Source organism: Aplidium turbinatum, chromosome 11 (genome assembly GCF_918807975.1).
Source record: "Aplidium turbinatum chromosome 11, kaAplTurb1.1, whole genome shotgun sequence".
Classification (NCBI taxonomy): Eukaryota; Metazoa; Chordata; class Ascidiacea; order Aplousobranchia; family Polyclinidae; genus Aplidium; species Aplidium turbinatum.
Genome location: NC_137482.1, coordinates 22,476,408 through 22,499,212, shown reverse-complemented (window position 1 = coordinate 22,499,212; position 22,805 = coordinate 22,476,408). Strand labels below are relative to the sequence as shown.

At 36.9% G+C, this 22,805-nt stretch overlaps 1 protein-coding gene across 1 annotated transcript in view; it reads right to left on the bottom strand.

Annotated features, from left to right (window-relative positions):
- Window positions 1-1,905: 1,905 nt before the first annotated feature.
- The window catches only part of LOC145780011 (uncharacterized), a 40,576-nt gene continuing 19,676 nt past the window's right edge, over window positions 1,906-22,805 (bottom strand). Inside the window, exons 3-7 of the mRNA XM_082591713.1 lie at window positions 21,107-21,174; window positions 18,923-19,024; window positions 17,582-17,641; window positions 3,102-3,269; window positions 1,906-2,780 (exon numbers count right to left, since the gene is read on the bottom strand). Coding sequence (XP_082447839.1) covers window positions 2,571-2,780; window positions 3,102-3,269; window positions 17,582-17,641; window positions 18,923-19,024; window positions 21,107-21,174 — 608 coding nt within the window. The 3' untranslated portion in view covers window positions 1,906-2,570. The remainder of the gene's footprint in view (window positions 2,781-3,101; window positions 3,270-17,581; window positions 17,642-18,922; window positions 19,025-21,106; window positions 21,175-22,805) is intronic.

The window sequence follows — 22,805 nt, the reverse complement described above, 5'->3', positions numbered from 1 at the left end:
GAAGTTTTCCGATTGTTGTTGAGGTGTTGCTGCCAAAACTTATTCCATCCATAACATTCCGCTAAACGGAGAGCAGTCTTTAGAATGCGTTGCTCAAGAGTCGAACCGGCCTCGCTTGATCTTGAAGTTTCTTTGTTCGTGAATTATCATTGGACGGAGAAAGCTTCTCGTTGGTTATTCCTTGCAGTTTCGCATATTTTTATCCTCGCAGAAACCACTTATTTGTCCAGGACGTTTTGAAATCGCCAACGCGTTAACAGGATGCAACAAGCGCTGTGATAATATAACTTGTGATGTTGTGTCTTGGATGGGATGCTGTGTCGATGTGGGAAACAGGTCAAGGGCTAAGCTTCCGATGAAGAGAATTAAATCCATGTGCATATAGCCAGACTATTTAGAAAAATATTATTCTTGCGCGTCCATGTACCCTAGCCCACAGAATGTAGCCTACTTGACAATTGCAAAGTGTGGAATTGAAGAATTATTCAATGTACGACAACTCAGCTTAATGAGAATAATTGATTGAATCTTTATCCTCGGACTGGGAAAGCTTCTAGCAGAGCTTAATCTTGGCAGTTTCGCATACTTGTAGTAGAGGCTTTGAATCACTGACACAGGCCCGGTCACCGAGATTGACACAGTTAAGTTTCCGATTGTTGAAGTTTTTTTTTGCCAGGGAATTATTCCATCCATTAGATGTCGCTGAATGGAGAGCAGTCCTTAACGTGCGTTGCTCAAGCGCACACCCCGAGAGTCGAACCAGCGCCGCTTGATCTTCGTTCCAGAAGTCACGAGCTAACCAACTGAGCTATCAAGGCAGACAATAGATTTACAATAGTGTAATGTGCGCATTGAAAACAAAGCACCAAAGTCTCTTAGAGTCATTATAAGTAAACGATGAGTGTGGTTTATTGCGATAGCGACATTGATACAATTAGGCCTAGTATGAGGAATGCCATCAAGACTGTGATTTTATCGTTATATCGTCCAAGAGCAGAAAAAACACTTCTAATTTCAACTGATGCAAGTTTCCTGGACTCCAACAACTAATTCAACCGCACTGGTGGTAAAGAAATATTAAGGGCATGTGAACTGATTACTGCATAAATGTTTTAGTTGCTTCTTTCTGTAACCGGTACTATATATTCCATGTGCTGCAAAAGACGTAACATAAACTGTTAGCACGTGCCTGCGCAACTGCGTGTAAAGTCATACTTGGTTTTCCTCTGACAGCTTTCTTTAACTATTGTACAATTTGTAACTTGAAACAGACTTTAGTTTAAAACCCTTGCCCATACTTCTTGCAACACCTAACACCTTCTAGCGCCACCCGACGGCGTAGACAGAACGGAAATTTGACAAAACCACCGCGTATAACCTGCTTTAGATACAATTTCATTTCAATTTATTTCTTGAAGACATCTTTTTTGGGGAACCACCTCTTTTCTTGATGATTGTGTTGCTATTTTTCCTTTAGGTTTTTCTTGTTTGAAAAGGTTCAGGCTTTTTTAAAGGTATCTTCACTTGAGGACCCGGAGGTGGAGGTCTCATCGACAGGGTATGAGATGGAATGGAAGACGTTTTTTTCCATCTTCCATGCTGAGATTTTCTTCCATTCCATCTCAAAAATCTCTTCCATCTTCACATTTTGTGATCGCCGCGTTGAATATGCCACAAATAAACCTAAAGACCATAGGCTAAATTTAAGCTTCCATTTCTTTCCATGCTTGACATTTTCCATCTTCCATCCTAAAATCTGTCTTCCATTCCATTCCATGCTCATCGATACCGGCCCCAAAGTATACTCTCAGCGTTTCTAGCGACACCACGTGGAAAAACAGAGTTTTCTACTTTGCTACCTTTTTTAAAACAATGTCTTTATTTTATTTTCAAAAACACAATGAATTGACCAGAAAAAATGTATTGTTAAATAACAATGCGAAAACCTTCGTAAAAATAAAACAAGTTCTCTGAGGTAAAAGGTCTTCTTTTCACCAAGCTACTAATGCGGTAACAACAATAACATTTGCAATGCAAAGCGCCGTAGTGATTGAAAGTTAAACCATGATTTAAAGAAATGTTTTTTTTTTCAATACATACAAGAAAAACCACTTTAGCGTTAGACTACTTCTAGACTTTTCCCCTTAATTAGCATAAAAAAGCAATTACTAAACAAATACAAAATCGTTTTGTTTAAACAAACTTTTAAAGAATAGTAAAATAACAAAGTTTATTGACCGAACCATAAACCACTGTGAACAAACACACAAATCTACATCTTTCCAGCATGTGATGGAGTAAGCTGACGCAAATATAAAGAACTTTATAGAAAGAAAGCAATTCAAGGGCGTGGCATTTCGTATACGTATTCATTAAGGCAAAACCGTGACAAATATATTAACTTCAATAAAATAAAGCAATGTCTGCAAAGCGTTGCTCTTCAAAGTCGTCGTTGCTCATTAACCGAAATTCAAATTGTTGAGGTGGAAGTAAATCTTTAGTGCCTCAGTCGGTTACAGCTTCATTTTTTGATCATCTGCTAGATGGCAACCATGTTTCGTTGATATCATTCATGACGTCAGATCGTTTAAAACGTCATAAAATTGATCGAGAGAATCGTCAAAAGATTCAACTTTCTTCGCTTCCGTCGATTCCGCAGGTAGCTTGGCTTCTTTTTGTTCCGGTTCTTCGTCTTGTTCCGGCTGTGCTGGCGGCCAGGCGGCACTGTTCAGTTTTCCAGGAGTTGGTTTGACGAAGGTTCTGGTTTCGCGCGCTGGTGCCTGGACAAATTTCAAGTTGAAATCAATTACTTATTTATTATGCATTTAACAATTAATATATTAATTTTCAATTTCATACTTCCTTCTTCTTTGTGAAACAACTCTTTGAGAAAGTTAGTTAACATTATACTTTTAATGGATGTAGTATAATGTATATAAAAGCCTGAATTACTTCTATCCTCTGCAAATCATTTCAAAGCATATTTGTCAAAACACAACTTTATCGATTGCTGGAGCTTACTCCTGAATGATACTAACACTGCGTTAACTTAAAACAGTTAGCTTATGAGATTTGTAGCAAAAATTCCTGGTCTTTTTCACCTCTTTATGTGTTGTCTCTGTGACGGTAGTCACGTGTCCGTTCCGCTTGGCTGGAGACAGCTGATTTGATTGTTCGTTTTGTGAGCGCAGAGCCTCTTCTTCGAAAACTGTAAGCTCTTTTTCAACATCCAGAGCTCCTTTAAACAAGCTCATGACTTGCTGGGCTACCTGGGACGGTTGAGGAACGATGTGGTTAGAGGCAACACTTGTCATTTTGTTAGATCAAGTTTCAGAAAAATCACAATATCTTTGTTTTTTGTAATAATTGATCTATTACAAAAAAATAAACACGGTTAAATTGTGCACGATAAAAAACGAAAGCAAGCGATACAATTTCACTTGCTTTAAAGCTTAAATTGGACAGCTGGTTTCCCAGTTTGTATCAGTACCAACAGTTCATTGCTTGCTCACATAAATGGCAGAAACTCAGCAATTGTTTGCCAGACATTGACACTGCCATGATACTTAAATTGGCATGCTGGAAGGTGGACATGAAAGTTGGTTTGCTTATTTTCTTGTTAAATTATCCCAAATCTTTCACACATTATGATCTAAATCTTTCACATAGCATTGGCTAGGATATGATACAAAGTAAAACTTCACTAATAATAATACTCTAATAAACCTACAAATCCATTTTTTTATTAAAAAGGTAGTGTTACATTGGACTGCGGTTAATGTGGATCTTCAGTTCTTGTAGGCAATTTTTGCAAACAAAAACGTAAATTTACATTCTTAAATGTTCAGTTTTGGTCATCCTTTTTGCACGAGTGCATCACATAGACTCTTTTAGTTATAGTTGGAAGGTTTTCGGCTCGACGTAACCGTAACAAGCAGAGCCTTCCATTACCAGTCCAGCATAGTTACATTATACACACCATACCGTTTCAGTGAAAAAGCTTTTCAAATTTCTTCGTATTGAAAAAAAGTTTTCTGATTTATCCCGTTTCGAGCAAAATAAGTCATTCTACTTAAACTTTTTGCAATGTGTCTCTCACTTTCTCTACCTTCAAAAATCTTGTTTTTCCATCTTCTGTCTAAAGTAGGCTACAGTGGACGATGGGTGCACAACGTAACAATAAAGTCTTCAACACTGTGCATGTGTTACTGGCCTGCTCATTAACTTAGCGTTTGCTGTGGCAAAGTCACCATTCAAGTTATGATCATGCAACCTAAAGTTAAAATTCCGATTGAAATGATAAGCTTCCAGCGAAAACAGAACTGTATCATGCCTGTGCTGTATACCGTGGTTACGTAATGAGTCCTTGAAATGTCAATCTAAAGCAGCATAGAAAGTCTCAGATTTTTGATTGACAGACAAGAATTCTTCGCGTGTTGGGTCAAAGCTACCGTATTAAGAATCTTGGACCTGGCTCACTCTCTTGATTGTTCTATTTAAGTACCAAGACTTCCCGAAATCCTTAAACAAAAATAACAAAAGAAACTGAAAAATATGTCCGCTTTGCTTGCCAGGCTGGTGGTTGGATTTACCCAAGAAAAGTTTTACGTTAAATCAAAGTGAATAAACGTCAGTCCAATCACTAAAGCCAAATAAGGATCTTTTTCGAGCTCAACGGTCAAGTGGAGGAGTTTCATTTCCTATGCAAGCTTCCCGAAGAATCGTGTAATGACGTAATGGTACAAAGTTTGCTTTCTAACGCACACAAATGTTGTTGGAAATTTTTGCTTTGATAAATATTTGACCCTTCTTTATCGCAAAAATTGAAATCGTTCATGCTTCGTCAAGGTCTTACTATGTTTAAGCTGACCTAATATTGCCTTGATGACATCAATCTCGAATGGATGAAAGAATGAGTTCCCAAAAAGGTTTAACTAAATTTTTGCTTGTATTAGACACGCAGCTCGAAAGCAATGTCTGGAAATTTATGTCCAATTACTAATAAAAACAAAAATTCATAACGTGAGCTATACATAAAGCTATGATATTGAATTCCATATTCGCTTCAAAGTTTATTACTATAAAATTTATTTCAACTCAGACGGTCGTGGCCGATTTTAACAACATCCTGCGGGATTTTAAAAGGTAAAACTATTGCAGAAAAAACGACTTCTAAACAGGACCTTTGCAGATATTGGAACTAAAACCGCCTCAAGATAAAACTGCATGTGACAACAAAGAAGTGATAAAACGTTTTATATGCGCTGAAAAACTTTTTATGATTATCATAATTCTAAGACGTACAGCACGTCCTACTAATTCCGTTCACAACCTGTTTCTTTAGACATCGCTAATACTGCACATATCATTTTCTCAATTGTTTAGCATAATCATTAGTTAATCCTGAAAACATTTAACAACTTAAATGCTTTAAAAAATCATAAAGTTGACTATAAAATGATTTTTTCTTCTTAATTTGAATGTGACATTCCGTTATGCGCAATTTTAAAAATTCAAAACCATGTTTAGACGCTAATCGAAAACCACGAGATGTGCGAATAGGTGGAGAAAACTGTAGACTTTTAGGAAGAATTCTTTCTCTCAAACAGCAATGATTAAACTTGAGATGCTGATATAATTTGCTAATCTTCAAATTTTCATTCACAAGTTTCCTCGCTTTTCCATGTCCTTGCCATATTCTTTTCTGATAATACTGAAAATTGAATGAGGCTGTTTGAATGAGCCTCATTCAATTTTCAACTTAAATGCTTCATGTCAAAAACATCTCTTTACAATTCTTCAGTGTAAGTTTTTATGAGCAAAAACAAATTTTGACTGATTTGCTTAAAACCTTGCATTTATTTTAAACATGCGCAACTCCTAATATCTGACAATGATGCCAGTCTAGTGTTTACCTATGTAAGGAAAAGTTCTACTGTACTCTCCTTTTAGTGCCTTGACTTTTAAACAGTCCGCTTCACCCCTTTTCCTAATTTGACTGCAGCCTCGAAAGCTTCGAGTCTATGAACTGCAATGCACTGTTTATTATACGTACACCAAACCTCTCTTTCATTCAATTATAGACATGATGATCGGACTCAATTGGTGCCTTTTTTCTCGCGACGAGCAGTGCTCTAGACTGAGAATTTTGACTTAGTTTATTTTGTACCAATTTTCACAGAAAACGGTTCTCTGTTGTAGAAGTACTTAAATAGAACTGTGCTGAGCAGCTGTGATCTATGACGCTGATAACGTACCGTCAGTTATAATTGAATGCGTAACTTTTCGAGTCGAAAAAAATATAAATCTTAAAGTTAAATGTATAACAAAATCTATTGTCTCAATTTCCAGTCTGCATTTTGTACAGAACATAATGACGTCACACCATTCGAACAACTTCACGCCAATGCATGTCAAACATACTGTACAATGAAAGCAGATTATATTTTACACGTAGGCCTATCTTAGATCTGCAATTATTACATCATACTTGGAGGTCGTCAAGGGGGGAGTTGTGTCCTCAAGAGAATCACGTCATACTTTTCCCAACTAACAATATCTGTCGTTTTTACATTGATTTAACGTCTGCATACGTTGAATCAATGCAAAAATAAGAGATTTTGCTAGCTTTGGCAAAGCCGAATAATTTTCAAACAGCGACTAGACAAATCATCTTGTATAGTAGGCTAATATACTAATTATGATGAATAACTTTAGATGTTCGCCGCCCATTGAAGCCTAAGTCGACAAAGACTTGTTAACTCTGGAGTAATATAATTTATTACACGATTAACACTCATCTAAAAGTAACCATCTTAAAGTAACACCGATCTGAAAGTAAGCATAGAAACGGGATTACAGGGCGCCTTTGACCAACAGGGTATCTCTGGGTGGGTGGCAGGTAGGGGCACACATTCATAAGAACAATGACCGTTTTGCTCTGCATCCATTGTGACAACATACAGTGCATTCACATTCAGTTTCTCACGTATCATATCCAACTTATCATTGCATTCATGCAGACATTGGATCAATGTAAAAAGGGAAAACATCTTGCGTGCTGAGTGACTGGGTAAAGCTGAATCCATTTCGTGATCTTAAATTACCATAAAGTTTTGAAAAGAGGTTAGATAGAAACTGTAACGATGTTTGTAAATCCAGCAAGTTTAATTGGCCGACCTGTTCAATAACCATTAAGAACATACACGCAAAAACTGATCTTTTTATAACGTTTGCATCGGAAATGTTATCGTAATTGCATCATTTTCATACTCGTATGATCGCATTTTAATAATAATGTTATGATTTTATTTATTGTCGCTCTACAACAGCAAAGATCTTTCAGCGACAGGAATCATGTTTAATTTTGTATCAGGTTTACGATGTCATCACATTATTACTCGACTTATTCTCACTGCGTTATGCAAGAAAGAACACAATAGGTGCCGTTTTTAAAGTCCTCCGACCTAGAATCGATCTCAGATCTACCAGCTCAGAGCCGATGATCACATCTTGAGAGGGACTTGAATGAAGGCGATGTGTCGCGAGTATTAAGAGAAGCGTGACCACAAAACATCAACTACGCGTTTTTTTCCACATTAAAAACATCACAAAGCAATCGTTTTGCAACAAAACTAAAATCTTTCCGATAACCACAGTTTTCACTAGATTTGCAATCTAGCAATTTTAAAATGTTAGAAAAATTGCTTCTGAAAAGGAAAGTTACTTCTATGCATTTAACACGAACAATCAATCTAAATCACACTCATTGAATTCATCCCACTAAAAACAGTATATAGTCTGCTAATTTCTTTGCTCTAAGTTATCCGTCTTCGTAAACTGACCATCGTAATAAACCTGACTATTGGACTTGTTAATTTTTTGTCACAATGTAAATCACCTACAGACACGTATCCTGCTGCGATGGAGACAGTCAGCCTGCAGCCACACAATGTTAAACTTCGAACTTTTTCTCAACAATACGGCGTGACGTAAGACGAGCAAATGATAAAAAAGAGTTTCAAAAGTAGGCTACATTCACCGCTCTTTGATTTTGTACTTGGCATTGGAACTAGTCGTATCTTGCCATCTATGAATAAACTGAACTACATCTTGGACAATGTGCCCACAGCAGGATAGATACATGGGTTGTCTTTGCACTCCGGTCAGCTGTACCCTTTCTTGCATTGATTTGACGTTTGTGGACATTAAATTAATGCACAAAAACCAGTTTGCTGTCAGATATGAGTTTCCGTCTTTAATTCTATATGTATACTCAACTCCAGTTGGGACAAAATTAAACGTAGTAACTTGTTTTTACTTGTTAAATCTTTTTATAGCCATCTAATGGTTTAACCTTAACGCAATGATAGTAATTGACCGAAGTTAACTATGACATTTAGCCCATGATGCTGACACGAAGTATTAATTATTATCTTTGTCGTTTTGGTGATCATAAAAACAAAAGACAAACGATTACGTCATCTAAATGATGACTGGATGTCAACGTGCTAAGCAACAGCAAGAGAATAATTTAAAAACAATTCCGGAACAAGAAACATTTTTAGTTCAGTAACTTGCTTTCGTTGACGCGTCTAGAATAACGCTTGCCGCCCCAGGCAGAAAAATCTGTCATTTTTACATTGATTCAAGGTCTGTGGACTTTGAATCAATGTAAAATGACAAATTTTGCTGTCTGGGGTGTTCATTATCATCATCAACACTCTTTTTTCCCCACTAGGGGGGTGGCCGATTCTTTCCTTGTAGGGATTGTCGTTTCTCCTATTCTCCATCTCGTTCTGTCCATCGCATCATCTTCTTCTGGCTTTATTCCCACATCAAGTGGGGTTGCCGGTGCAGACTGCAGTCCTCCACAGCACTCTGTCAGCAGCACCATCCTTTTCACTCCCACTATTCACATATCTTCTGTCACACAATCTCTCCATCTTCTTTTCGGCCTTCCTCACTTTATGCTCCCAACTTCCAATCGTCTTATTCTTCTTCCGACATAATCTTCGTCTCTGCTTACAACGTGACCCATTTAAGACGTGTCACTCAACTTGTCTCCCAGCTCTCCGACTTTTATTCGTTCCCTGATGATTTCATTTCTTGCTCTGTCCTTCTTCGATAACCCCATATAGAGTAGACCATCGCAACATTTTCATTTTTGCCACTTGCATTTTGCCTTCAAGTGTTTTCATCAGGACTACCGTCTGCATCCCATACAACATTGGTGGCCTTACCATTGTGTAATTTTATACGTAGCACATTAATGCACTTTTTAGGTACATTTATTATTAGATAGTCAAATCACCAATTTTTGAAATTCCGCTAGGTTTGTTCAAGATTTTTAGATCAATGTAGAGAGGACGTATTTTGCAAACTGGGTTCTGGCTGCTTGAAAAGCAATCGATCAATGCAGATGGCGATTTGATTTGGCATTGTGCAAAGTGTGATACGTGCACTCTACCACCTCAATATGACATTATCGGATTTTACAAGCATTATCTATGAAATTTGACAGATTTGACACATTGGCAGAAAAACAAAATTTGAGTATCTAATATTAATCTTACATAAAGAGTGCATTAATGTGCTACGTATAAAATTAAAAATGTTATTTCAACAATTTTTGTAGTCAGCATTTGTTTGTTTGACAAATGGTTATCTTCAAAGTGAAGCTAAAAACGCTAATTTAACAGAACGTTTATCGAATAATCTTGGTTGGAACTATGTCAATATCAGTCTTCCGGGAAAGAAGGGAAGTGAATAAAGATGTGAACTTGAAGACTTTCTTCAGAAACACAAAACCCGTTTTAACTTTTGTGAAGAAAAGTTTTGAAATTGTTCTACGCAAATTGGTAACCATTTACGTTTCATCATCAATCGAAAAAGTAAAAAGTAAACGATTAATCAAGTATGAGGTAATCATTAAGTTCATATTGCCGTTTGTAATCAAGCAGTAAGTCAGTTTACAAAATAAAATGTAGTTTGTATTGCAAGGGAAACAGCCAGAAAGACAGTGCCTATTCTACTTCGTCGTGTGAGCCTCTGAAGCGGAGAGTCTGCCCTTTGCCCACCCCAGTGCTCATGATGAAGAAGCTAAACCAGGAGAGGTATATCGCTTGAAAATTAAGCATGGTGAATTGCACGATAGTCTCGTCAAAGCTGGTACCCGGTACCGCACCACGGACCACGGGACAGTTTTCAGGGGAAATGTTTTCTAACCTAATGACCTGGGTTTTAAGGTTAAATTTCAAAAATTTAATGCTTGACATGCCATGAAAGCGACAAAAGCTTGCGCCCGCGTTCCACAAATGATCAAATCATTTGTATCCATGACGCGGATGCTGGTTACGATAGTAATCCCTTGTATTATTTTAACCTTTCGTTGCAATTAAGCTACAACGCTTTCAATTTTACGCCATAAACTGCCACAAACCAAAAATGCAACCACACTGCATAATTATAGAAATCTGAGGCATCAACTCTGACGTCAGAGGACATTTGACGTAAATAAACTTCTTAATTCAAGGATTATATCTACGCTTTCATCTCATTGTGGCGGTCTCCAACATCATCACATCTTGAACCTTTTGCAGATGGTGTCAAAGCTGAATCTTGAACAATTATAACAGCCAATACTGTATAAAGAATCGTTAATCTTATTTGAACAATGATTACACAGCTGCACGCCTATGCAGCGTGTAACCTTATGTTTTCTACTACGGTGCAAACGAAGTTATAGTGAAAAGATCCATCTACTTTATGTGTTCGAGTGATCAACGTTCAAGCAATTAAGAGTTGAAGAGATTACTAAAAACGTATGATAGTGTGGGATTGGTGGAAAATGTATCATGACTTGTTCAATTCTACGGACCACTAGCTTGACCAAAAAATTATCATCAAGCTTGCCCTAAATCTCAAACTCGGTAGAATCGCAGCAGTAGTTGCAAGTTGCATTTTGATGACAAAGCTCATTTCGGCAATCAGGTGTCACGAAAAGCTTTCTCAGTTAAAAAATGAGCGCTACTTAATGGTTAAAGGATGGAAGTAATCGCTCTTACTAATTAGTTCCTTTTATACTCGCCTTTCAGCATATGTTATCATTACAAAGATTCACCTTGCTACCGGGTTCTCTAGACGGCAAATCAACCGTTTTTACATTGATTCAACGTCTGTAGATGTTAAAATCTGCAAATATTTCCACCGTATCTGCTGAGTTCGTCTACTAAAACTTCCTGTGCCACGTGGCCGTGTCATGAAATTACTGAAACTCTCTGGTGCTTGTTATACGAGTATTGAACGAGTAACTTGGACAGATAGAAGATGTTCATGGCCAAGCTCGTGACGTTTCGATTTCGCACACAACAATCCACTTCATGTTTGGATTCTGCGTTATTGATTGTTGGTTTTCTGTAATTTTGAAATCTGCTTCAGCACCTGATAAAACAATGGAAATGAACAGTGTATGAATACTGCTAATTTGCACTCATCGAATGCTGGCATTTACTCAACAATCTAATGTCTTGTCGTAATTCGTTAAAAAATCGCTGTCACATTGATAACAGCATCTTCATCAAAGTGGTTAGAGGTTTTAATTTATAAAGCTGCAGAACCTTATCTTGTGAAAGAACGTGTCGATTCTACCAATGCATCACAGTGAAATCTCTTACAAGCACAACCTTACAACATATCAGCTACTTTCGAGCTATGGTGCAATGCAAGGGACAAGGGTCTTAGCCAAATTCTGCTGTAGTTTGAAAACGGGACTTTGAAACGTGTGCCACAATAGCCAATTATGTCATAACACTAAAACAGCTGAAGTTACTAGATCCAAATTCAACTGTATAAAGCGTTTGTGCGATACATTGTTTCAATTTGACATTTTACTTCAAATCCGAGAAGCCATTCTGTATTTTCAATTTTGGTCTGTGATGGTGTTGGGCTGGCAGGCGTTTAGCCTCACAGTTTCCAGTCAGCAAATTAGTCCGCAATCAAATCAGACGTTGAATCAACATAAAACAACCAATATGAAACTCAATCTCAACTGGTAAGCAACAAAGCAAACAAACAAATAAGAGATTAATGGTTTCAATTAGTTATTCTTTTGGCATAGATTGTCAATAATTAAGTGCTGTTTAATTAAATAAAATTCATAAACGGTTGCTCAAAGATTTTCAGATAAATTTGACACGTAAAAGCAACTTCTAAATACAATTTGCGCTGGTGTGCTGTGGACAGTAGACACGTGTTACATTTTCTGTTTTAGAGATATCGTACATTCGTACAAGAACACCGTTGTTCGGTAAATTGTAATATAAGTTGTACGATGACACACACACACGTATCAAACATCATACGTGATGATTTATTGGTTCATCTTGGCGTCATTGCCTCTGGGAACAAGTCCCGAGAAGACATAAATGCATCACCTAAAAACATGTTGTTTTCTTGAGAATAAATAGTTAACATGAAACCAAGGAACTTTCAGAAATCATTAGTTAAACTACCATTCAACGTTTTATAGGCAGAGAAAACTTTGATAAATTCTTAATTCTGTTCGAATTAACGTGTACTTTAGAAGGTCGTCGCTAATTAATTGGATACGCTACTGTATTACATTGTATTATAATCACTGAAATCATATTGAATTGATATTAATAACAATACCGTCTATTAATTTTCAGTGCTTATTTAAGTACTGTAAATTAGTATACTTTGGTAGATGTTCATTGTGATGGCTTTTTTGCTTTGAACATTAAGTTTGTTTTAACAAAAAAAACCTTAAGCGAGTAATGTCGGTCTGGAATTGCATGCGGGAAGTGATTTTCTGATGTCTCTGGATTTATTAATATTCAATTGAACACTGAGAATATGTCCTTATAATGTTTGTAATGTATTGAGTTTAAATTTAACCGTTGTTATTGCGTTCATAAACGTAGTTGCACTGATGAGAATTTAATATTCGAAAACGCGTTCTGCAACACTGTTTTTTGCACTCTGCAATGCCTGATGCAGATTTATCTGTAGATTTCCATCACGCATTGAAGCGGTGATCTGACAATGAAATTTTCTACGGTTCGAGAAAAAGTTTTCTCTGCCTATAAAACGTTGAATGGTAGTTTAACTAATGAAATAGTTAACATCCACAGAAATCAAGCAATCTCAAAGCTATAGAAAAAAATAATATCAGAATCATGAAGGGTCAACGATAATTTAATGTTATTTAACATCACACCTACGTCAAAAAAACAAATTGGATGGATGGAGATGAAAGAACGACAACATGGGTGTTAACGCCTTGTGCGTATTGAGTGCAGACTTTCAGGCAACTGGCAAATACCTTGTTTACCATTGGATCAATCTATAACTCTGTATGACGTGGTGGTTACGAAGAAACTATTTTAAGCTTTCGGTTCTTCGAACAAATTTATTTACCAAAAACAGAAAAAGGAAACTTTCTAAACACTTAACTGTTTCGCTTTTAAAAACAATGTTTTACTGTAAGAATCATCCAGTAGGTTTGTTTGTTTAACTGGTTACACTCCAGGGGCGGAACCAATAAGCAGCCTTAGGGGGGTGGGGTTTCAACAAAACACAATGATGTGTAGGTATACATTAATCCTATCTTGAAAATACAACGTAATATAGGTTACTTTTCTGTGTTTATTCGCCAGCAGAAAAAATTAAACTGAACTGAATTGTGTTGTAAAAAATGGGGATCGCCCCCTCATCCACCACTGCCACACCCCCTTAATAGAAACTGTTTCTAATATACAACGTTAAGCCTAGAACGAGTTCGAGAAGAAAACAACCAGACATAAAAAGTTTCACAAAGCTAAAGGCAAGCTTTGTAATTTCAGGCAAATTACTTCTACGCTAATTTTTCAAAGGAGGTGTTCTAAATCATTTCAACAGCCAACAAAATATATTCAACAAGCCTAACCATCTCCCAAAGAAAGCATCCGTTGCGTTCGATTACAAATGAGGTGCTAAACGTAGAAACATGACAAGTCCGATTTAAATGCGAAAATGTTCTTTGCTGATTGGCAGATAACCAGTGCTGTATTCGAGGGTATACGGCGGTATACGCAGTATACCCTCTGCTTTTTCGAGCAACTAATAGTATACCCTCTGGTTTTCCCAAGCGAGTGCGTAACTGCCTATGCTATCCTTACTGATTCCTAATGTATGATGTTCGCAAGAATTATCCATGTTATCCATTAAACTTCAGTCTCGAAGTACAACTTTACCTAGAGCCGAACTTTTAATAAAATGGACAATACGAATTATTAAGAGTTTCAAGGAAAATCCGGGAGAAAAAACACAGTTGGCTTTAGCAGCGAAGGATAATTTAATGTTCAGAAATATTCCTCCGATACAGAGTTCTAAAATAGTGCCAATTAACGCAAATCAATTCATTCAGAGCATTATTAGCAGAATACAAATGAGACTTTGCGCTAATGCCGACACTGACAATGGTCAGCTACTGGTTGATACTGCTAACTTGCAACCTGAAAAAATGATAGAAGGAAATTTGCGTCATGGAGAAGCAGAGGTGAGAAGAATTTGTAAACGCTTTGACATTGATGAAATACAGTCAATCCAAGGATTAAGAGACTTTAGTGAAAAAGTTGAAATTGTGCCCAATAATCCGAAGTCTCTCTTTACAGTTATTTCAACTTTACCTTGTTCAACAGCAGAATGTGAACGTGGTTTCAGTTTAATGAAAAATATTATCACAGGTTTAAGAGCATCTTTGCTCATTGATAATGTGAGCTGTTTGATGCTTATTGCAATGGACCACCCGTGGCTCAATTTACCACTACAAATATGTAAGATCCTGGCTACTAAACCACCAATCAGCTAAGGATACTAGATCCCAAATTTTTAAAGAGGATAAAGATGTAGATTCCTCTCGGCAGGCTGTATTCATAGAAAAATAAACAATTTGGTATCTCTAGTCCAATTTTGATGTTTATAATTCATGTTATGGTAGAATAAAGATTAGTATTTTGCAAGCTGTGTATTATTTATCATTTTGGCAAATCTGACAGTATACCCTGTGCTTTTTTACGAATACAGCACTGCAGATAACCTCAGGTAGATTTGTACCTTGCTTGCAACGACTCTAGCACTTTCTCTAATGAAGACCGCACGACTTGTACAGGTTCGACGTTGTAAAAATGTAAAGTGCTATTTCTCAATCACAAAAAGTTAAATTTGAACATCGTTTCAACGTCGCTTAGAGATTGAAAGAATATAAAAATGATAACTTCTTCTGGTTATGCTGTTGTCCTTGACCATATGCGATCTCAAAGCTACTGTAATATATGTTGACCAAGATATGTTGCAAGACGTTTCCTGTTTTGTTTCTCTGCTTTATCGTGCTGGGAGAAAATAAGATTTACTTTAACACAGCAATTTTTTAGTTTTGTTTATTGAACTTCGTATGTTTCGTACAAGCACTAATCTGAAAACTGCCTCTTTCTGAAATGATACGCTTGTTGAACATGTGACCTGTCCTCGCAATTGACCTGCCTACTTTTATCACATGTCTCGGACCAACATTGATCACATGTCTCCTTTTATGGTTTTAAATTCAACGGCTTTTTTTTTTTTAAAAAACGGCTTTTAATATTAGCATTTGCTGTATTTTTCTTTTTTTGAGAGAACCATTGTTAGATCGGTGTTTTATGGAATTGCATTGAATAGGTTTGATCTAAAAATGACATGCAGTTGCTAAAGAGAGAGAGATATTTATTTGTTTCTTCGTCTTTTTCATTATGCTATGGCAACTGATGAGCACGTTCCAAGACTAAGGCAAGTCGGCTTAAGGTAATGGAATTTTATGAAATTAAGGATACCACCCAACAAACTCACTAATAGTGCTGAGACAACGTTTTTCCCGACAACCTGAACATTTGCACCAACTAATCTTACTGGCATAACCAAATCACTTGCAAACATTACGCAGCGAGGTTCAACCACTTCATTAACATTGCAACCAAACGCCATTCGGTGTTAAAAGTAACAAAAATGGTCAATTTAATTTTCGGGTCCACGATCTCCTTCCTTAGAGGAAACGAGCTCAGAAAGCGTGATCGAATTTAGTCAACAGCTTTCAAAAGAAGGAAATTACGCACTTTTATGTGCGCAATTTCAAGACGTTGATTAAACTTAAGCTTTCACACTGTGTTTCACCATAACAGAACATTCCCAGAGAGCAAATCCGTCATTTTTACATTGATTCAACGTCTCCAGGCGTTGAATCAAGAAAAAAATGAAGGATTTTGCTGTCTGGGTTATTGATTGATGGCTACCACGTGAACAGCTGGTAGACAACTCAGCAAGAAAATCATTTTGTAATATCAACTTTTCTTCAGTGCAGTGGCGTAGCTAGGGGGGGGGGGAGCGGACCGCCCCGGGCGGCACGTCTGGGGGCGGCACTTTCAGACTACGATTTTTGATTTTGATTATAATCTGATAAAAAAACGCAATTCATTTTCACATGCTTTTTCTTGAAGGGGCGGCAAAATCTGAATCCGCCCCGGGCGGCACATTCCCTAGCTACGCCACTGCTTCAGTGTCATTAGACGTTGAAGAAATGTAGAAAACAGTTTACTCAATCAGCAAAACAAGAAAATTACAGTGCATTGATAGTGTGGTGAAATTTAAGCTTACATTAATTCAAGGGATAAGTTGCACTCACTCAGCGTAATTGAACGCTTGACTGATCTTAGACTAATTGAATTGAATCAAAGTTCTCTTTAAATTTTCTTTCAGTCAGTAACAAAATTGACAATTTAAAGCCAAGTTACATTTAAATTAAAGACAATTTTAGACAACTTCTGTTTGTAGGCCTACAGTTTTAATTGTGCTCACTTTTTATTTGATGCGATAATCACATAATTAGGCAATTACCGCAACGGAACAACGTTTGAATACAATAAATCTATGTCAAAATTAAATGCAATGCTAGATCTGTCTTTGACTGCTCATTTTGAAATCTATCACAAATCATGTTAAACTTTTGATTAAATATCGATTTGAGAGCGACTATGTGATTACGTCATCAAGCTATTTGCTGACTTAATCGCTTCGAGTATCTCCAGTAAAGGTAAAAAATTAAAAGTTTCGCCATCCGCCCACTTCGCAAGTGAGCAATCCAGTTCAGAATTTTCTATCACGAGTTAAGCACTGTAAAAGGACTTTTGTCGACATAAGTATACTCCATATTCTGCTGATTAGCCTAATTCGTTATCTTGTTTTCACAAAACAACTTCCAGCTTAGTTCAAGAACTTAGTTTAATAATTGAACAATATTTCAGCTCTGGGTTTCAACTAAGCAAAAAAGCATTTTTTTCCCTTTCAAATGAACTTTTTTAGTGGAGAAATTTGTGTCATACTCATGATGCATTTGAAATGAACATTTGAAACGGCAATCTTAAGATACAAAACCTACGTCAGAGGTTAAAACTTTAAAAGGCTCTTAAACCACTGTACGCATAACCGCTAAGATTAAATTTTTAAAGAGGCTTTTTCACTTCAGGTGTAAAGATTCCATCAAACAACCAACCTCATTATTTGGCGCTTTTGTGTCGTCACAAGCCTGGTCGAAGTCTAAGCTTCTCCATGACTGAAAGTACAAGAACATTATTTTGTTGGATTGGCATAACATAAATGCGTTTAGTGAAGTTTTTGCACATGGTGCAACACACACAGTCGCTGAATCGCCATGCCACCAGTATCCATGGTCATTGGTCAATGGTCACTCAGGGTCGTTGAGAAGATAATCTAGGACGGATACGAATGAAATCCTGCCCCCAATCAAGATACTTCTAAGAAAAACGCACGATATCTAAAGAATACGTTGTGGTTTCCTTAAGTTAAAGGGCCCCTTAAAAATATTCTGGGCCCCTAAAATTATTCCGGGCCTGGGTTCAAAGTATCTTTGGACCCCCCTGTACCTCGCTGATTTGCTAGCCTACATTGTGGTTTGAATAGCCAGCAAATATTATTCAATGAATACAGCTTCAAACGATACATCGACGAATCGCTGAGCAAATTGAAGCGGAAGGAGAAGGTTACGGCAGTTTATAAATAAATACTTTATTAAGACTTTGCAACGCAGATGCGTTCAGTGCATGCATAATGCACGTAGGCAATCAATTTAGCACCGTGTAAGCTCGTTAGGACGCGGCACATGACTATTGACTAGTTGACTACTGCGAGTATAATTATACACTATATAAAAAGCTTCAGTGAATTTTCTTTGTAAATACTAAATTATCCTTCAACGCATGAAACGATAAAATCATTTGTTTTCGCATTGACAGACCAAATAAAATTACGTCAGAATTTATGCGCGTTGTTGATGTAAATATAAAAACTTCATTAAGCCACGAATGATGGAATTACATGGGATTATGCAAGCTAAGACAAGTCTAACACAAAAAATGCGCAATGTACAACATAAACAACTTGGTAAGTTGGAGCATTAAAAGACAACGCCTTCTTTTTACATTAAAAACAAGTCTGCGACAATAACGTCAAACCATGTGGTAACAATGGTATGCTAAACCGAATAGCTTAGTATAGTGCATGTTAATTTTAACATTTGTCAAAAGCGTTCAAAAACGCAGACTACTTCGCCAATTGCAGATTTTATGACCTTCAATAGATTGAGTTTGGCTTTTAGCAGCATGATGGTTGTTTACTTCATAAATGTAGATACTAACGACCTGTTTTAGCCTGATGCTGCACGTTCGACTAGTCTGGGTCACGGACAATGTCTTTGTGAAAAGCATAGTCCCACTCCCCTTGGGACGGCAAGGAAGGTTATTCATCCGATAAAGCGTCCTGGGTATGACTATTATCGAATATGTTATATTTTCATAAAAAACCTTTCACCACTCACCAGTTCATCGCTCCCTTTTCTGGATGAATTGTTGTTGGAGGACTTGGGTTTAGCAAAATTGTCGTAATCTCTTCCCTTGTATTTGTCTCGAATATCTTTCACCTGTGAACGTTATATTTAGCCCGGCGTGGAGTGATTAAATAGTTCATTGTTTTTAATGTTGTAACTTTAAACTTACTACGTAATTGACAGCGATGGGCTCGTTATACAAAATTGGCTTTTAATGTCACTATTTTTGAGGTTATTTTTTTGTGTTTTTCTAGGAAAGCTTTCATTTATTAGATGTTCTCATTTTATTTACTTCTAAAACAGCGCGCCATCACCCAACAAAAAATAAAATTTTGTTATGCTTAAATTAAGTTGAAAAGCATTGCACGTAGGCTACAAAAGATACTAAGGTTTGGCAACGACAATGAGCAGTGGACCCACCAAATCACGTCACAAAATAGACGTCCGCTGGCCGCTGGGAATGAAATGCCGAATTCAACATTTTTAATTGGTGGTTAAAACATCAAGCACTTATCCGGCTCTTTGCTTGGTATTTTTGTTATTTAAATGCAATTCTAAAATATTAAATTCCTTAGTGGCTTGCGTTTTCATACTATTTCATAATTGTTTTGATTAATTTTTTGTTAAGCCAGTCTTCCCTTCACATTTTGTTGCTTTTGACTTTTCCTATATTTGTATTTTGCCATGACAAATATTGCTTTCTTCTTGAAGGTTAGAAATAAGAGCAATTTAATATAGAATCGAAACTGGCGTCTTTTCGTGTGTTGATGACCAAACCTGTTCACTACTGCCTACTTGTGGCAGACACGCTATGCAGTTCAACAAGCGCAGGAAAACAAACCCACGTGTTCTGTTCAGCAAGTAGCCTACAAGTCTGGAAAGTGATGAATTTTATCCATCATTGACTTGACAAATTATGAACATGATCACAAACTCGTTAGGAAAGTAATGCTCCATCAGCAAGTGGATGTTCAAGAGCGACATTTTACTGTACAACTGCCTGTGTCTGGTTGATGTTCTTCCACTTGTCTCTCAATGACTCAAATGAGCAACGGACAAACCATATCGAGAGGGATCGCTTTTTTACTTTATTTTTACCATTGATTAATGTAAAATCGAGCAGTTTTTACAGCTGGGACCAATATACTAATGCTGCATCATTGTAATAAACCTTTTTTAAATTTACCACCAAGCAATAAAGTTGCGCTTGGCGCATAAACAATAAATAAATCCAAAAAACAGTTTACCAAGTAACATTATTACAGGGTTAAGGTAGAAGATATTCATAGTGCAATGGTTTTCAATGTAAGGTTGGTCCATGAAAGCTGCAATTCATTTTCGATAGAAAATATAAAATCGACAGATTTTATATTTCTTCTTTGTGTATAATGCCTGTTCCAGGCTTAGGCGTTCATGTATAGTTCTTTCCATTTATCCAGCTATTTGACTGCATTAAAAATTGTTGTGGTTGGAACGTGAAGATGATCCTTGTAATTATTGAGAAAAGTGAGACGCTGTTTTCCACGAGTTCATTTTCCTTTAATCTTTTCACAAAAAGCAGTGTGTTCTAATTGTTCCTTTCTCATGACATGGCCAAAAGTTTTTCAAATGTTCGTTTAAGGTAATTTTTGGAATTTAGAGCTTTAAAAGAGATTTTAAAAGAAATTTGTGGCTATCAAGAACAGCATGGCTTCGTACTAACATTCTAATAAATAAGCTCTCATCATAAAAGTATCATATAAATAAACCTTTAAAAAATAAAGTAAACCGACACAAACTTCGCATCTAATCTGATGAAACGTTCAATGCTCAAACGCTCAATGAAACGTTCAATGCTAATTATTACGAGAAGCAACTCTTATGTCGGCTGCGTAGCCGAGTGGTGAGAACGTCTGCGCGACGTTCGAAAATGCGTGGGTTCGACACCGCTCCAAAGCACTGTGTCTCGGCAAAGACACTCAAAGGCAAGCCAAACTAAGGGGAGCAGCTGACTCGAAGACTAAGCTTATATGTCACTTCGCTGCTTCCTGTCGTCTGTTGTATCGCATCTGTGATCGCAGTGCTGCATGTTATCGCAATGGGCGCAAATAAAAGCATGATTACTATTATTATTATCTTAGAAAGAGCACTGCATTTGTATAAATGTTGAGTATCTTCTAGTTGAAAACCTTTTACCTTCAACGTTGGCCCTTCCACAACTCCACTGAAATCCTCTTCATCTTCAACGATGTGAGCAGGAGTTTCTACAAAACGTCTTGCCTCATTAGTTTGTTTTACAACTTCCATTCCGCAGAGCGCCAGGTCTCACAGAAAACACAATGCTAAAATCTTAGGTTTGTGATCTAAATTTCAATATATATACTGTTAATTTCTAGGTTTTTGGTGCCAACTGCCATATATAGCGTGAGTATCCAATATGAGGTCATCAATCGAACCAGCTGAACTTTGCTGATAAATTAAGCTCATTTTGTATTTTATCGTGGTGTTGCAGGCTCTAGAAGAATTTTGTTTTCTTGCTAGTAGTGAGTCGTCACAGTCAGCCAGAATGTATGTAGGCCACTGAAAGCATACTTTTTTTTATGTATTTTTTTGCGTTTTTAAATAAGTTTCAAATTAAACCAATCAGCAAATGACTGCCTGACCCAATACATAGAAAACGAGACAAAATAGCACATGTCTACTTTCATGTACAATTGTACATCCACTATTGTGCATAACACCGCCACTTGTTCCACTTATTCAAATGGCTCAGTTCACATTGTTCAGTGATAACGTCTGTTGGTAAGCAAAAGTATGTGGTTCTCATGAATGCATTTCGACATCGAGTATTTAAAATCTGTCCACACTTTGGCCAAAGGTTAGGGTTGTTGCAGCGCTAAAGGAATCTTTCTCAGTTGAACTTGCATGACGTTGCAATGGCTACATGGGTTGCATCGATATACCGCAGCACGAGCACATATTGTTTACGTTCACCGACTAATATACGCACTAAAACGTTACAGAATTCAGCGTACGATACGGTCAATGATTACAAAAATTGCTGGTTTGTTAATTAAACAAGTGATGAAATAAGCATATGAAATATACATAAGGGATTACCACAACTTTTCATACAATATTCAATTAGATTCTGATCCTTCAGTTGTAGTTTTGGTTATAAATACTGTATCTCGAATAAGAAACAAAAGCTTCTTTCCTCTTCTATACTCCATATGCATAAACGCTTTGCACCATCGAATGTTTGATCCCGAAACCATCAGTGTAACGTAAGAGTTTTTATTTCTCACTAGTTGTGGGCTAATCTATTTCTTGTCGCTCTACAGCTGTTAATGTTTGCAAGGGAAAGAACTTTTTGGGACTGTTTGCAAAAAAAACTGCGGTATTTCGCAATGTAGTTTCTATCGACATGCAATTCTTCTTAACTTTGTTTCGGCATAAAATTTCATGTTTTTTTTCAACAACTCTCGTATTGTGCATCATATTTGCAATGCAACTCTATTATTACTTCAACAGGCAAAAAGAACAGAGTCGCTGACATTTTTATGTTTGTTCGGTGTGATCCGACCTGGACTCGAACCAAGATCTGACAAAATCAAACACTTTGGCAACACTGGAAACATTATCACTGAGCAGATAAATTCTGATGTATTTTCTTACATCTCAGCCAATAACCCAAACAGCAAAATCCGTCATTTTTACACACGTCTGCAGACGTTGAATCAATGTAAAAATAACGGATTTTGCTGTCTGGGAAATTGGTCCTTTTAATATTGATTTAACGTCTGTATACTGTGAATCAATATAAAAAAAGGACTGATTTCTTAGTTAGATACGAATGTCTTCTCGTTGTTTCTTGTACAAATGTAAGGCTTAT